The following is a 17470-nucleotide window of genomic DNA, read 5'->3' on the forward strand; positions in this document are numbered from 1 at the left end:
CACTAATATTTGACTGTCTTCTATGACTGACTCCTGTTTGTCTCTGATTTTTTCACGTAGCATACATTTAAAGCATTAATAACGATACCTTAATGGCAATGGTGTAGAAACTGGTTGTGACAATATTAATGCATCATGGGCAGAAAGCTGAAACACATAAAGTAATATGTGATAGACAAGAACAACCCCAAAATTAATACAGTTTAACATTCCAATATAAATATATATCCATTGTCTCATAAACTGCCTGGCATACAGATACAGTGACTTTGGGACTCGGGTTCACTAAGTGAACAGAGCTTGTATTAGTCACCGAAACAATTCTGAGAATTACAGGAAATCGTCTGTGACTCATGTTGAGAATGTAACTGCTGCTGGGTGACTAAACAGAGAAGCACAAGAGACAGCACCCCAGGGGACTAACCTCGGCCCCACAGCAGTGGGTGGACAAATGAGGGGAAGACAGAAAACAACCCTACCACTGAGGTAATGCAAATGGTGCCTATAAAATGAAAGCATAATACATGGCAGATATTTCAAAAGTGCATGTAGGACACTTCTGCCATCCACACCACCTGAAGTATGAAAGAGTTTGTTTCCTTTGCTAAGTTGTCCCAGGATTGTATCAATGTGAGAGAAGGCCAGCCCATCCACCTCCTTCCCTCTCTCTTCCAGGAGGTATGTATTCAAACCCAAGTAAAAAAAATAAAGAAAGAAACCAAAGGAAAGAGGCAGTTTGCTGTTACTGCAGCTTAAAATGAATGAAAATTGTTGCTTACCTGCACAAGAATCCTTGGCCTTTGTGGTGAAGGGAAAGGTATATTGTGCATAAAATGGGATATATGCCTGCAAAGAAGACAAGATACTAGCAAAACAGTACCAGGGTGTAATGAAGGGCTGAAAACAATGTTAACTATATTTTAGAAATAATATGGTAGCATTTTTTAGAAAGACTTTTAAGATTTCTTTACTCTTTTGAAAAGTCCAAGAGCCTGTTTATGCAAGCCAAAATGAAGAAGCTTCATTCACTCAATTGCATGCCTGAAAATTAATACTAGCAGCTTCAGATATGTAAGCAAAAGATAAGAACATACTGGCATTTAGGCCAGTATGAAGCCACTTCAAATCCCAGGCAGCCTAACCCTGTTCTCCAGTTTCTAAAGAGATTCTGCTAAGAGAAAGTATTTTGTTGGATTTCTTAACATCTATCCTACTTGAATGTAACATCATTTTCCAGCAAACTTTCAGGACCATGACAAACATCCTCTGCAGAGTTTGCACACATAATCATAGACATGAATTAGCAGCAATGCTTGGAAACAAACATAGATATTCACCACTGATGTACAGCATTACTGAGCTTACAATTACTAAGCTAAAACACAGGACTGGAAATGTAGCATGTATCACAGCACAGCCTGTTCTGGGCTCAATGTAGCTAAAAGAAAGGTAAACAGGCTTGACATATTCTAAAAAAGACCCAGACTAAAATCCAGTTAGCTTTGCTGGCACTGCAAGAGCCAGTACTATTAAACAGAAGCAGCAATAATTTCTACCAGTACAACATAAGCTAAAGAGTGCAAACACAATGGTGGATCAACTATAGCAACTATAGCAACTGTGACATGCACAAATCACATGATGTCTTGAGCTACTGACTACATTCCCACAGCAACTTCAAAAATGTTTTACATACTTTTCAATGGGAAGAGGATGAGGTCCAGAGACAGAGAGCTTGTAGATGAACATGAGAAATTTTCGAAATGCTTCAAAGAAAGGCCAGTGTGAGAGAAGACAGATGCATTTGTTTGAATTGATGGACTTGGAAGTAATCACTTTTCTCTCTACAGTTGTCAGAAGACCCAGCTGTGATTGCTGTTTTTCTGTTAGCATCTCCCGGGGATAAGGCTCATAAAACTGGATAGCAGCACCGTAAACCTACAAGAAGAAGAAAAACAGCTAAGCAGGCCCAGTATTTAACAGGAATATGGGTTAGAACTTTTGATGCACCTTTAAGTCTTTGGAGTTTGCACACACTACAGTGCTTTTGGTGGTACCTTATGAAATGACTTCATTTGTGTAACATGCACAAAGCAACCCTATAAACAAAATGCCTTGAACTTTCTTCCTCATTTTCGTTGCACCTTCCTCAACCAGTGAGAATTCATACTCACTTGAAAGGGAAGGAACAAATCTTCATTTTGTGACAAAACCTTATCCATGAATCATCCAGGTCAAAAACATCCCCAAAATCTCAAACCCAAACCCTCATGAAATGTTTCTGTTCTGTAAATACCCCTATCATTACCAAACTAAACAATAAAACTATTTTAGCTTTGACTTCCCTCATTTTATTTAAAAAGATATTTTCTCATACTCCTTATCTATTTGTGTTTCATAACTGAGTTATTCTGGCAAGCTTAGCAAAAATGAATAAGGAAAGAAAACCAGTAGCAGCTACTGCATTCCTCCTAGCAAAAGAAGTATTATATTTTGAAGCAATGTGGTTTTGTTCTGTTTGGAAATGGAGAAGTATGTAAATTTTTTTATTAGGGGAGTGAGACAGAGTGGAAGTTGAGCTGTTACCACAACAGAGCCAAACTGCTGTTTATTTGAGAACTAATCAATCACACACTGATACAGAGAGCCACTAACATATTACAGTCACTTACTCCCTTATACAGTTCACACACATTCACAATTGGCAAGCTGAAACAACAGCTGGGAGAACAACCCTAAGCAAAGGCTCCCTTGCTTCATCAGGAGTACCTCTACTACATTCCTGCCTGTAACCTAAGTCACACAATACATTTTTGGTGCCTTTGTATGCTGATGGCCTTATACAGATTCAGCAGACAAACCTGAATGTTAGAATACAGAATTCAGATGTTCTGAATCTATTCCTTCATGCAAATTAGAGTCTTTCACATACTACCTCTCAATGCACACTTTTCTTCTCCCTGCCTTCCCGCTTTCTGGTAACTAGTTTTCAATTCACACGCAGAGATATGTACAGAGCCCTATTACAGAAAGTCACAAACCCTCTTATATAAAGCCACATCGAAGTGTCTTTTAAGATAATCAATTGAAAATTGGCTACATCGCTAATTCCTGTGTTAAATTATCTTTAATATATAGACTACACTTCCATTCCCATCACGTGAAAGAACAGAGAAAGCCATGTGCTGTGAGCTTTGGTTTTGTTAAGTGTATAGTTCAACCTACATAGCAGTAAACAGCACGTACTCTTCAGCTGCTTCCTGATTTGGTCCAGTTTCATCTTACATGAAGGTTTAAGAAATATAACTTTATAAGGGAAGTATTAGACAATGTATTTCTCAAACACAGAAGAAATAATCCCTATCTAGCTCCATAACAGCCATCTGAAATAAAAGCAAGAACACCTTGTGGAGCCATACCTTTTCCGCTGAAGAGCAGGTCAGTACAAATGTTGAGAACACTGGTAGCGGATATTTGGTTTGAGGGTCCCAGCATTCAATAGTAGCTCCCATAGGAAGGCAGAAGAGAGGTACAGAGTCTGACAGTGGAAAAGACTCATAGTTCTCTTGAGGATATCTGAAAAGTAAGCCTCAAAGAAAAAAGAAAAGTAAGCACATTTGCTCTGTAGGCCCTAAATATTACAAGCAATATATTTTCCACAAAATATAGCTACATCTACACAACCCTGGGTTTACTATTGCTGCTCATCTTGCTTGTTCTGGGAAACAGCAACTTCATTATCTATTCTTTCAACTTCTATTCGATAATTTACTCCTTTCAAAGGAATTTGGTGTACTTCTACTCAGCAGCAATGCTTCTGTAAGTTTTTCTGGGCTTCTTCATAAACAAAAAATAATCACTAGCAATGCATTAAAATTTTTTTAAAAGCCAGACTTGCCATTTATCGTTCAGAATATTTTTCACTCTCTTCAAATAAAGAACAAGAAAATAGTCGCAGAATTGAAGGAAAGGAACACATTAAATTTTCAAATTAAACAGAAGATGTTTAGGCATAGAATGAAATACAAGTAAACCTGAACAGGTTTTTAATTACTCCTTCTCCATTATCACCAACATAAAAAATATGAAGTCTTTTCTTACATGTGTAATGTTTGCAAAGACAAAAGTTTGCTAAAGCTCCTCAGTTAGCAAGCCTGTCATGATAAGAACTAAAATAATAAAGAGAAATGTTATTCCTTTTTTTACCCTGGGAAAAAATAAGGTGAGCAAAGGAGGCATTAGAGAAGCTGATTTCAACCAACATCCTCCAAGACCAGTATTCTGACAGACAGCACTTAAATTTTTCAAATTATTATTTTATTTTAACAAGGCATTTGAATGCTTTTGTTAACATGTTAAGACAGCTTCTAAAATTACTTACCAGCTTTATATGCTAAAGAGTTAGAAGCTGGCACAGACTTCTTGTAACAAAGGTATACACTGGAACCCCACTGAAAGACACAAGTTTCATCTCAGAACCAGCAAAGATGACAACAAGCAAGAGAAATCAAGCATTTGAATAAACTCCCTTTACAAACAAATCAGGTATTTTAACAAAAAACATTACAGAATAAAATGACCAGCTGGCTGCTGAGTGCATGTAAGTGACAAAAATGAGAACTCACCCTTCTCCCATTTTTCAGACATTACAGGATTTACATAAAATAACCACACCACACACAACCACATTACTCTCTGACCTATTTCAACAAAAGAACGGGCAGAAGTGAAGCAGAGTAATTTCCACCTTCATGTTTCCTTGGTTATTTAAAAGTAGAGTCTTATGGGAACACATTACAGGAAGTCAAGTTCTAATCATCATAAGTCATAATTTGAAGCTTTTATTGTACTTCTATAAACTGGTTATTGACATAGTGTTTTTGCAGTTTGGCTACCTATACTCTACTATTAAAAAAAACTCACTTATTCCACCGCAAGTAAACTAAATGCAAACAAACTACAAAAAAGAGAACCAATTAAAGCAAAGCACACTGAGAAACTCTAAGCAGCAATTATCATCTTTACAATGCATTAGTAACACAGGCATTAACGAATAACTAAGAAAAAAGCATTTCTGCTTCATCCCAAGTGCCAGCATCCCCAAAGGGTGTGGGAGAGATACTTAAAAAAAAAAATTAAAACTTCATCGCACTACTCCTAAATAACACCTAGACATGAATATTCAAACTGAAGTAGCAAGTAATCAATATGAAACAGTAATTTTCAACATGAAATGAAATCAAAGCAACAAAACCTACAAAACTGACATCTCACACATGGTATAAAGAATGAAGGAATTCTGACGTAGTGATAGAACACAATTACAATAGTACTAAGAAGAGTTTAAGGAGCTCCTCCTTTAAATATATGTGTTGGGCTAAAAAAGAAAAATGAAAGAAGAAGAAATTCAATCTTACAGATACTCACCATACCACAATTTAAATTCTTATCCACTTTACAGAATGTGTGAGGAGGGGTTTCCCCTTTGCTGGTAACAATAACACAGATATCTGTCACTGCCAGTGAATTCTGGGGTCGCACTGGGGGGGCCCTTCGGTAGGTGATGAAGATGCGTTGCGAAGAAGCTGAGCTGTTGTTAACGTTAGCGCAGCGACCATACGGAGTAGCCTGAATCACCTCACAGCCCGAAATTATGCGGTCCTTCCCCTCGTAGAGAACTCTGCACAGGAAGGAAACACTATCATGAGCATTCAAACAGTTACTCACGTGAATTTGGAGAAACTGTCCATCCATTAGCAACCTATGCCATCCTTGCAACATTTTATCATGAATGTCATATATTCTCTTTCAGCATGCAGTACCTGAGGTTGAAGAAATTGCTCAGAAATATTTAAAACTATACTGAACTCTCTGTGGGAACAAACCAGAGTTTCAGAAAAATAAAATCAAGCTACATTGAAAAGGATTTAGTTATAGAACCAGCTGGAATGCTGCACTATCAATGAAAAATAAATACAAATTCCACTTTAAATTGCTGGCACACAACACAGTGAATAACTTAATCACTAAAATTACTGCTAAGTCTTTTAAAACTTGTTTTTTCTGGGTTTTTTGTTAAGTATTTTTTGGGTTTGGGTGGGGTTTTTTGTTTGTTTGGTTGCTTTTTTAAAATAAATATTTTTGGAAAAGCACAAGAGGACAGAAGTCTGCTTCCCAGATGAATTTTTACAGAAAAAAACAATCCAAGCCCAGTAATAATTGACATTCACACTTTGAATAACAGTGCTTAAGAAAATGAGGCAGGAAGACAAACTAATACTTTGTTCCACAGTAAAGGAAGAAACAGTAAGTACAATTGACTGTACACCTAGAAAGCAGAATATGTCTTACATATCTTGTATATCTTATATGTGGCTGTACAACAACATTCCTGTGGTGCATGACTTTTCTTTTTGCAAGATCACTAACTTAGATCATCATATTTTTAGGAAAAAACAAAAGATCCTTAACAGCTTCACAGCAGCTAAATAAGCTATAATGTTTCTTTACCTAACATAAAGCTATTAGAAAGTCACTGTGAGAAAAAATGTTGAAGTTAAAACATACACCTAAACATTTCTAATGCACAGATGCTATTACAGGGCAAGCTTTATCTCCCATTCCACACCCAAAGATGCAATGGCTCCATTTGCTTGGATCTCTGCAGTATGTGCAGAGTATTTGTCACCTTCAAATCAGTTTTTATCATAACAAGACATAGGATAAAGGTAACACATTAAACCTTTGTACTTTGTGATCTCCAGCTTCTCACTCATAGTCCCTCACAACGTTAAAATAAGAAATAACCAGGCAATACATATTTACTGTCCCAAATACCTTTGGTTAAATGTTTGACAGACTAGTAATAAGTACATATTTGAAAACTTCAGAAAGTCATGTGTCTAAGCTAAAATAAGAGTCTTTTTTCACATCCAACTATCCTCAGAACTTTTAAAAAAACTACTAAACTTCCAAAATTACTTAAAGACTACTTCCACAATTAAATTGGAATATGCAAAAATTACTGTTTATTATGATTTAACAAAAAAAAATCTTGTCATAGTATTGATAAGAGACATAAATTACAGACATAGAATACTTTAAAAAAGCAAAGAAATCACATGAGTTGGGACTATATTGATATAGCTACCAGGCTGCCAATTTATTCAACTAGTTCATGGAGGACAGCAATATTCAACAATGGTTTCAGTTGTAAAGACTCTGACCATCAGACTTCATACATTTTAAACAATGTGTACTCTCAGAACCAGCCCAGTACCAGCATTTCCAAGTCACAAAATTAGTGTTAATATACTACGTACTGGTTCAAGATATTTATAGAAAAAGTAGGCGTACCTGAACTACTCCTAAGCTAAGTAAAATTCTGGAAAAGCACTTATTTTGCTCCTCCATAAAGTTAAAGAGCCTCAAACAAAACAGAACCCAAACAACTACAATGGTGGCAGCTCTCAGGCCACATCCATTGTGCATAAGGAGTTTACATGAATCCTTCACATCACTTTCTACATCAATGAGAAGAAAATACTAACAGAGCAGTCCCCAGTAAAAGTTTCAGTTCAGTTTTATTTCAGTTTCATGTATTTTAAATAAAATAAAAATTATAAATTTATTCCAGAAACATTTGTCAGCTGTCAGCTTATGAGAAGGAGCACAACATTAATCAGACTATTTCAGCAGTCCAATTTAATAAGTTTACAAGTATTGTAAGAAAATTACTTTAAGTGTTCAAGACTTTATCAGTGGGGTCACCTCTCACCAAAAGAAAAAAGAAAATGAAAGCAACGTGCACCTCTACATGTACACTAGAGAAGTATTATTAAACCCAAACCATTTCCTAACCTCATGCATAGTTCGCAAATTAGAGTATGATGCTGTATCTGCAAGCAAACAGAAGAAAGCCACCACCCATGAACCACTCAAATTAAACAATAGTTTTAATGATTCAGAGAAAACATTCAGAAGTGATGCATGAAATAGTGCACATGACACCCTGCGTATACAATGTCCTCCCTCACAGGGTAAGTTTACTTCTACTTTTTTCAACTTCCAAGTGTCTGCCTTTGATTAATTATTACTGATCACAGTTAGACTTGTTTCCTGCCTTTTTACATTTATAGTTTAGTCTCAATCCTAAATACACATTATTTGCCACATTATTCTATCAATGTCAATACAGTTTCACTTCAAGCAAAATGTAAACCAGTTTCCTCTAGACGTTAGGTCCTTTGCAAGAAAAAACAAAAGGATCTTATCATCTTATTGTAAGACTGTTTGACATTGTACATGAAGTTCTCTCACACCCAGTTTTACTGATTTCAAAGTGTACTTCAATGCATCAGGTAATAGAATTTACAAAGAGGAAATATGACTTTGTGGCTGTTGAGCTAAAAATCATAAACCATAAAAAACTTTGCTTCTGGAAAACCATTTCAAAGCAGTCAGACTTCTGTAAATTGCATTTGTCTAAGACTGCTGTCGAGTTTGACTCCTTTTCTAGGTCCAAACACAATCCTGTCTCTCACAGTTCTTAGGCAAAATACACCTTTATAACTCCTCTTCCTCTCTCATTTTTCAAGTATTGAAAATAAAGGAATTTATATAAATATTGTAAGGTCAGAAAAGTGGTGGATCAAGAAAAGGGAAAAGACTGAAAGACTTTTTTAAAAGACTTTTACTTCTACTGCCATCTCTAGTATTATTTGTCTGAACAAACAAGTTACTAGTTTCATCATTATTACCCTACACTGTTCTAAACACCCAGCTGCAGTTGTCACAGTGGTGGGATTAAGGAACAATTGAAGACGCTGGCTGCTAAGAACATCTTCCAGTTTCTATTACCCTTCTTGAAATTTGCATTCATTTTCTTTTTTGAAATACCTCTCTAATAAAGAGCATCATCATCAGTTGATATGCCTCCAAACATTTTCAGAAATCAGGCATATAGAATCACAAGAGTCCTTCGCACAGAAACTCTAAGCAAATGAAAGCCTCCAGCACCACTTAAAATTTTTTTAAAAGTTTAAAAATCAGAATTTCTTTACTTACATAATGCAAGTTAGCTAACTTTTGCGTTACTTGGTATTACAAGAACCTCTGCTTCAGGCAAGAAGTCTGGTATTCTTTCTTTTCTATACTAAGTTATGAATTGCAAAACCACTTCTACTTTAAAACAAACATTTTTCTGTCCAGTTTTTCTTCCATGTAGGAAACTGGAGTGCTAACAGATTCCTAACTGAAGTGTAAAACATAGAAGTGAGATTTTCTTTGAAAGTCTCACTCCACCTAAACTGAAACAGATCTCAAATCTCAGTTCTTGTCTTTTTCTGGAACACCAGCAAAAAGCTGGTGAAGAAAAGAACAGAATGACAGTAACTGAATTATTTAATAGACACACAAGCCTAAGATACTAAATTTTACAGCTACATTTACAAAGAGGATCTTAGAGATCATTTATCCTAGGAATGAACCTTTATTTTTCCAACTAATATTTTTTCTAACTAATTAATCTGATTAATTCTGGAAAATGTAACATCCAAAGGCATGACACATGGCCTAACTGTGTGCAAGTAATTGCAGCAGGAATTCACTCCAGCAACTTACAGACACTTTGATTCAACAAGCAGTGGACAAATGGAAAGGAATGAGGATGGAGGGCACAGAAATACCAAACACAAGGACAGTGGCAGACAAACAGTAGAGCATATCCCTATCTCCCTCTTCACCAAACGGCATTTGTTTAACTACTTTCCCTAAAAATAACACTGAAAGAAATACAAAGAGAGACAAAAACATTAATCAAGAATCACTTGAATGCTCCGACTATGACATAACTCAATTTTATACATACACTAACGTAAAAGTACACATTTCACCCTTTCAAGGGATGTACTCTCCCTGTACTCAGCATGTCAGACTGGCTCAAAGGTAAAACATTATTTCACACTGGTTCTTTAATAAAGTAATAGAAAACAGAATAAATTAGCCTTCAGACTGTACATGCATCTCTTGCCTGAACTCTGCTTTTATCTGAACACAATGGAATTCAGAGAAAAAAAAAAAAGAATAAAAAAAGATTGCTCTACCCATCTCTTGAACATAGTTACAAAGCAGGAGGAACAGCAGGGGGAGAATATGCATCATTGCTCAGAGAGAAAAGACTGCCATGATGTGTTAGGTGCAACACCCTAACTTGATCTGTCTACAACAAAATACAGAATAAATACTATTTGCCAAATGCCATCATCTTAGCCAACTACTTGCCTACATTGTTTACAAAATCACCCCAAGCATTCAAGCTCCCAAGGTCATGGGAGACACCAAATACACATATGCTAGCCAAGTTGCTTCCTTAAAGGCACATGCTGAAGACTAATTTTTCATTTGAGGAAACACTCCCTGTAGAAATTCTTCCTTCTATAGGAACTTAATGATGTTTAAAAAATCAGTCAAAATGTAACTTCACACTGTAGTGTCTCTTCTTACAGTGCCAGTCACATACATGGGAAAAGATTAGGTTAAAAATCACCCACTGGAATGCAGGTTAGATGATCAAGATGAACACAAGTTAGAACGTACCGGCTTAATTATACAACTCGAGCTATAATCCTAGTGATTATAGTGTGAACTATCTTGCCATGAAGCTGCTTTCATTATTCAGATTTCACTATCAGTCTCCCCCTGACTGAATACTGTTTGTCAGTAAGCACATAAATTGTAGGTCAAAACCAGAGTATGTAGGCTTCAAGCCAAAGCATTTAAGCTTATAAATGAAAATAACTAAATGTATTATAGCATATATATAGAGAGAGCATGACTTTTGCTCCCCACTATTTATTTAATAACTAAGTAGGGAGAAAAATCACATTCTTTATTTTGCCATAATTGTAAAAGCACCCCACAACCAGGCTCCACTTTCTTTCTCATTATACCCTCAGTAGCTCTACAATGTCCTTACACATTTTTAAGCTGTATCTTTCACCATAAGCATTAAAGTGAATTCCAAAGTGATAATTTTTGACTTCTGAAGTCATAATTTTCAGATAAAGCATGTTAATATTTCTGGATTTACAATACATATTTTCTATAAATTAATTCTATGTTATTCAATTATCTTTCATAAAACTGCAGCAGAGAACTTAATTTCTCATTTTTATCAGCTTCATCTCTCCCATCTTTTAGATTAAAACATCATCATTAATTTTAAAAAGAGAAATTCACCAGATGACTGACACTTTGTTCAAGGTATTCGATACAGAAACACACAGTAAGCAATACAGATTCAAACAGGACTTTTTAATATGTTTTCTCACATCTGTTTTCACCATCATCTATGAAGAATAAGATTTTATCATTATTTAAGGAGGAACTGAACTGCAATAGAAATCTCACCCGATGTCAGTAAGAGGTGGTTTGTCCCGGCCTCTCTTGTAGCACAGAAAAAGTTCAGGACTCTTTAGACTTCCATAGTTTAAGTTGGCTTGGAGGGCTGTAGGGGTGGCCTCAACACAGGTATATCCCTCTGGGACAGTTTCGCCAGCTGATTTAATTATCACAGCAATGTCAGTAATTGGAGCCTTGGGACCAGTTGACTTCGTTTCATGTCGGCTGATTTCTTGGTCCAGGAGGGTTGCTGTGTCTGTATCAGTGAGCCCTGCCACTACGAAATAGTCAGCCACTCGTGGACCTTTGTCTTCTATCATGGTTATGTCAATACTTCCTGGGTAAAGGAAAAAGAGAAATCAAACACTCTGCTTTCAAACTCAAACCCTTCTCTCAACAACTATGAGGATTTAGAACTTTTGAAAAAAAATTTTGCCACTAGAAAAGTACAGAGTTATATAGAGAGTTCATGAAAATTCTATGGAAACTGCAAAACAAACTTTGACTTTTGCTGCACAAAAACGATACCGAAAGATATTGCAGGTAATCAGATTTCAGTTCTAGCACCACAACAGTAATGTTTTAGCACAAGGAAGTTTGAGTGAGATATAGGATAACTCAAAGCTCTTAACACAGTAGCTACACAGAAAATTCATTTGTGTTATCTATTAGACCAAGCTCTTCATGGGCTATACGTTGATGTATGTATCCTGGTCTGAAAGCATTCATATTTTTCTGCCATTGCTTGTGAGCAATATGACCGCAAAATCAGGTTACTTTTTTTTTTTTTCTGACGCAGAGAGAACAATTCCAAGTACAGGCTCACCACTTTATCTTCTGCATAATTCATCCATTTTATCTTAATAGCGCAGTCTTGAGACACTCAGCTGGCAACTGTAACATCTGGAAGTCATTTACAAAAATCACACATCCAAACCCACATTTCATCAGCTGATCAGAAAGTACACATCACTGCTCAGCTGCACATTCCAGATCTGGAAAGAGCTGTTCTCTCAACAGCGCTGATATTCACTAAGCATTTGAAGTTAAAGCAGTGAAACATAAGTTTCTATTAGGAACATAAGTTTCTATTAGGAACCTGGCTGACAGCTTATGGTCAACTACCTCAAGTACAACTTCAAGTACCCAAACACCATTACATCTTTGATTTTCATAAGATGAGTAAAACATATTTAAACAGTAGCAGTCAAGAAATGAGCCTGAATACTGTTATACCTCTTCAGAAAGCTAAGTATGACATTCTTCTAGATCTCCTTATTTCCATCACCAGATTTTTGGGAATCCCATATAAAAAGCAAATGAGTAATGGAAGTCTGGTTCCCATCTCTGAAAACAAGACAGCCATAACTGCCAAGGTCCTACCTACCAAGGAGTGGTGGTTCATGGATATTACCACCAAAATAATTAGTGCACAAATATTGTGAAGTTTCTTGTATTCAGAATGCCCAAGGTTGGTAACTGCAGAAACATTGGCCTCTGCTGAAAGAAAGGTGGTTTGGTGAAGGCAATATAATATTGTTCCCTGCAACCTGATTTATGCTGCTGTTCTTACCCTGCTCTTTCTTACTAACATTATATTCAAAAGGTATTTTCAATCTTCACAGCACACAAGGCGTCTAAGACTTTTGATAATAAGGGTACTAAATACTTATCGGAGGTAAAAATCAGTTATCCATCCTGCATATTTACTAAGAAATTTTAGCATAAGATTATGCAACTTGTGCCCAGTGCTATATTGCAAGCTACTGTAGCAAGAGACAAAAGTAGGGAGAGGAAGAGAAATAACTTCATGTAAATTTGTTGCACCTCTATATTACAACTACAGTTTTTCTTTTCTTACACTGAAATAACAACTTTTCAAATCCCTTCAAACTTGAAAGGAGATGTACCTACACCCTTTAAAATATTTTTCAATACTATTCCTCACACTATGACTACAATGTTCTCTAAACACTTTGGCTAACAGCTTTGTAGGGCAATCCATACAGAGACAGAGAAGAGTTTGGCTCCCTTGCAAAGGAGAAGGCCAAGGGACGCTTATTTACACAACTGGACTTATGCCTAAAACATGTAGATGCCATATCAACAGAACAATGAAAGGTTTATCCAATTTGTCAGGTCGTCATTTCCTTGTTCTTCAAGTGCCTACATCTCCTGAACAACAAGGAATTATCACAGAGCCATAGCTACCTGTGAAGCTCCAATAACCTTTATGTACAAAACTTGCCTCAGTTTACTTTTACTTTCATAAAAAGCATGAAATCAGCAACAAAGTGCCTTACAGCTAAGCAAGTCAGCAAGAAATGCAGGGGGAGTGGCCTCAACTTCATCTCTATAAACTGGTCTTCAGTTAAAAGGTCCCTTCTCACACTGCCACTGCTCGTTTCCACCTTCACTTCTGTCCGGAACTATAGTTTGTGCAACCACATAATGAACTGGAACAAGAAATTGCTCTGACTGAATGCTAACCTGGCAGAGACTTAGTGTTCAACCAGAGCAGTTCTCCAGCAATTGCCGGTGTCAGCACAAAAGCAGTAGCAGCATGACCCTTTCGGCAGCAGCACTGACTTACACTGGATTAATCATAAAACTGTGAAGTCTAAAATGTTTCAGTTTGCCTCTCAAATGCTTGGAATTGTTTGCAGAGTCATAAAAATAAAGAAAGAAAAAAGAAATAAAGAAATAAACTATCCACTCTCTTCTCCTCTTAAAAGAAAGTCCTAAACTAGACTATCTTGCAATCTGTAAAATACCAAATTACTGGGAAAAGCTGATAAAAACAGCAGAACAGTTGGCATCCTATCATTTGTTTGGTTTTTTTTACCCAAAACCTCTTTGAAATGTTCCAGCCTTTTATTAACTGGGTTACATTCACACAGCTCAGTATCATGTTCTCTCAATGCGACACTAAAATCACGGCCTACATTTACTTTTAGCACACAGAGCAGGAAAAAAACCCAAACAGTAACAATAACAGCATACATCAAAAACCTTATAAGAGTTTATATCTTTAATCACAGCTCAAGTTCCTGGAGTTGCACTGTTATCCTCAAATATGTTTTAAAAGGAGAACTTAGTTTTCCTGGGAAAATGGAGGAAAATGTAAAAGCACCTGAAAAAGTAAATACTAAGATTTGGAAAGTTAGAATGCAAATTAAGAAAATCCATTGCTAAATTTTCATCAGTGGGGATCAATAAAACTGTAGAAATCAGTTGCTAAGGAGCATACACTTGTATCTCCTTGTGTACATTACACTTTTCTCTTAGCCATGGCTATGTTTTACCTCATAGAAACTTTGTGTAATATGTGGCAGGCAAAAGTCAGAGTCACCAGACAATTCAGCTGAGATACTTGGCACAAAAGGTTTGTATGTCAGCACAACATTTAGTGAGTTTTTCAAAATGTTCCGAGTCTCTCAAAACAGTTCCTTTTCCACAAGGATAAGTAAGGTTTCAAATAAGCACTACAACTCAGCTCTTCAGGAATCTGTTCTCCAGTTTCAAAAAGACTTAAAGAAACAGGATCACTCAAAAGAGACCTGAAAGTAATAGCTCTTAATTAAGTGATCTTCACTAATGCAACAGCTTTAGAAACAATAAATAGACAAAGAATTAGCAAACAACCACCAATACAAATAGAAACAGCAGAATTCACCAAGTCCAAGAATACTCTGCCTTATGAACTGCAGGGAAAAAACCCCACAGGATTTGTGGGGAACAAAATGAATCCACTATTATTTTCCATTATTTTTGTGATGACTCACATAAGAACAAGTATGAACACTGCTCTTCTTAATAGACAGGGAAACAAACATTCTTCTAAGAGCCCATCTATTCTAAGTTTTATCAAAGCAACTTTTCCCAAGAAGAACATCAAAAGCTACTGTCCTCCATCCATATTCTATGAGCACAGCTCTGTACATCACAAGACTAAGAGAAAACCTCAACTTTAGAAAATATTGGGATTTCTATTGTAACACACAATAGAGTGTTTCCTTGCAGGAAAAAACTAAATGCAAAAACAATTCTAAAATTAAAAACTGCTTATCTTCAGGTTGGACAATGACAATGCAGGACGTATTGGAAAAACAGTCTGCATACAAGTCCCATGAAATAACTTATTTTTAAAGTCTACAAAGATACCTAATTTTAAGCTAAATAAACTGAAAACAAAAATTGGGAATTCCATCTTAAGAACATGAGCAATAGTGCTCGAGGATTTGCAAACTCCAAGGTCCATAGGTTATGAAAAAAACTATTTAAGTGAAGTTTGTTTTCCAATTCATTCATAGTCCACAATAGGAAAGTTTGCTGTGAGCAGTTTAGGAACAAAATTATTTATTTATTTTTTAAATAAAGGAAGGGGGAAAAAAAGAAAAATGTATTCAGAATAAAAGATGCACTTTTAACACACTAACCCCCGCCCCGCCATGTTCTTCTAAAAGGAATTCCCATGGGCAATAATTAGTTTCGTAAATGGAAAACAAAACCAGTCAGCACACACCACACTTTAAGGCACTTAGTGCATCTAGCCTAAGACAAGATTTGTTTAGCAAAAATATGCAGACTGAAGAAAACAACATATTTTCAGTGCTAAATGCCAGAAACATGACAAAGTGTTCTCTCCCACAGTTCACTTAAGGTTAGCTGCTTTAAGAACATAATCTTTTTCACAATCAAAATGCAATTTTATAATTCTTCATAAGGTTCTACCAAAAATACAGTTAAGTTGCTATTTTCTTCACAAAGGTCACTGACCTTTCTTAAGCAGAGGTTTCATAGGGAAATTGCCTTGGTGAAAAGGATTCCATTTTTATAAAAATAATTTTTATAATTTTTGAAAAAAATTACTACATTAGAATTTGCTTCAGTTCTTTACTAGTCTCTAAAGCTTCAGTTAAATTCTAAAAAGGTATTTAGTGTCAAGTTATCCTCTAAAATTAGGCTAGAAATGTCAGCATAAGTCTACAAAAAAATGGTACTGTTAAATGTAGTTTTTGACAAGTGTCCTAAAGAAAAGGAAGCATAAGCTTTGCTAGACTGTGTACAGAAGCAACCAAGGGAAAGGGTTTGTTACAAACCCAATCTGATAATTCGCACACAAATAATAACACCTTCAACTAACAAGAAGGCGGCATTCTTGGAAAACTATATATATACTCACTCCAGAGTAAGAATGAGACCTGGATTCAGAAATAGCTGGTTTTAAGGCTTATGTGCAGGCAAATCCTTGAGTACTGCTTATTTCTTTCAGCTCTTGGAAAGTAGTGCTGCAAATGCTGTTATCTCATGCACAAAGCCAACAAAATAAACTTACATCTAGAGTGCGTGTGGATATCAAGGGGTACTTTTTCAGTTCATTTCTAACTGGAGTGCTAACCTTATGTGCTCTCAAGAAAACCAGCACAGGGCTTAGGAGGCTAACTAGCATAGCTTTACTCAAAATCAAGTCGGTCTTTAAAATCGTGTATTTCCACTTCAGTAAGCACTCTACTACCTGAAAAGGTAGTAATGTCTGTAAGTGATTAATGGCTAACATATGGCATTGCAATTTATTAAACTTGCATCTTCGTTCACATACTGACATCACCCACAAACAACTATGTGTGTGGAAACTACTACTTACAAAGTACTTGCTGTGTGGAAGCTTCAAACATGCATACACAGATGATGGAAGAACTTAGATGAGTTCTTTCCTTCATAACTAGAAATATTTTGTAACCCAACTGCACAGGAAATAGGTTTTATTCCAGACCGAAGAATAACTTCAGCACTTTTTATTCACTGGAGCTGAAACATCTATTTTGTCAACAGCATCCACAGTTAAAATTTTAAGCAAGGTAGATGTGAAAATTAACTCAGGATTTCTGTGCAATTCTTTAACCTAGCAAGCGAATTATACTTGGCTATAGGCAGTAAGGAAGTTAAAAAATGTACATGCACTCTGCTCTGACATTTACTTCTAAAATGAACTGACCTAAATTCACTGAAAACACTGAATTTACTACACTAATTTGAGAGAGAAAGACATTACTGGATAGATAGAAGA

General features: G+C 36.0%; 1 protein-coding gene across 11 annotated transcripts in view; it reads right to left on the reverse strand.

The window, feature by feature from the left end:
• The window catches only part of DENND4C (DENN domain containing 4C), a 52610-nt gene extending 40890 nt beyond the window's left edge, over positions 1–11720 (reverse strand). For 9 of the 11 annotated variants that reach the window (XM_066568913.1, XM_066568914.1, XM_066568910.1 and 6 more), the window contains exons 1-7: positions 11410–11720; positions 5428–5680; positions 4382–4451; positions 3420–3589; positions 1697–1938; positions 780–846; positions 89–147 (exon numbers count right to left, since the gene is read on the reverse strand). In XM_066568913.1, coding sequence (XP_066425010.1) covers positions 89–147; positions 780–846; positions 1697–1938; positions 3420–3589; positions 4382–4451; positions 5428–5680; positions 11410–11720 — 1172 coding nt within the window. The remainder of the gene's footprint in view (positions 1–88; positions 148–779; positions 847–1696; positions 1939–3419; positions 3590–4381; positions 4452–5427; positions 5681–11409) is intronic. The other 2 variants (XM_066568916.1, XM_066568915.1) reach the window with 2 other exon arrangements.
• Between the last annotated feature and the right edge of the window lie 5750 nt (positions 11721–17470).

This window comes from Molothrus aeneus, chromosome Z (assembly GCF_037042795.1).
Source record: "Molothrus aeneus isolate 106 chromosome Z, BPBGC_Maene_1.0, whole genome shotgun sequence".
Taxonomy (NCBI): Eukaryota; Metazoa; Chordata; class Aves; order Passeriformes; family Icteridae; genus Molothrus; species Molothrus aeneus.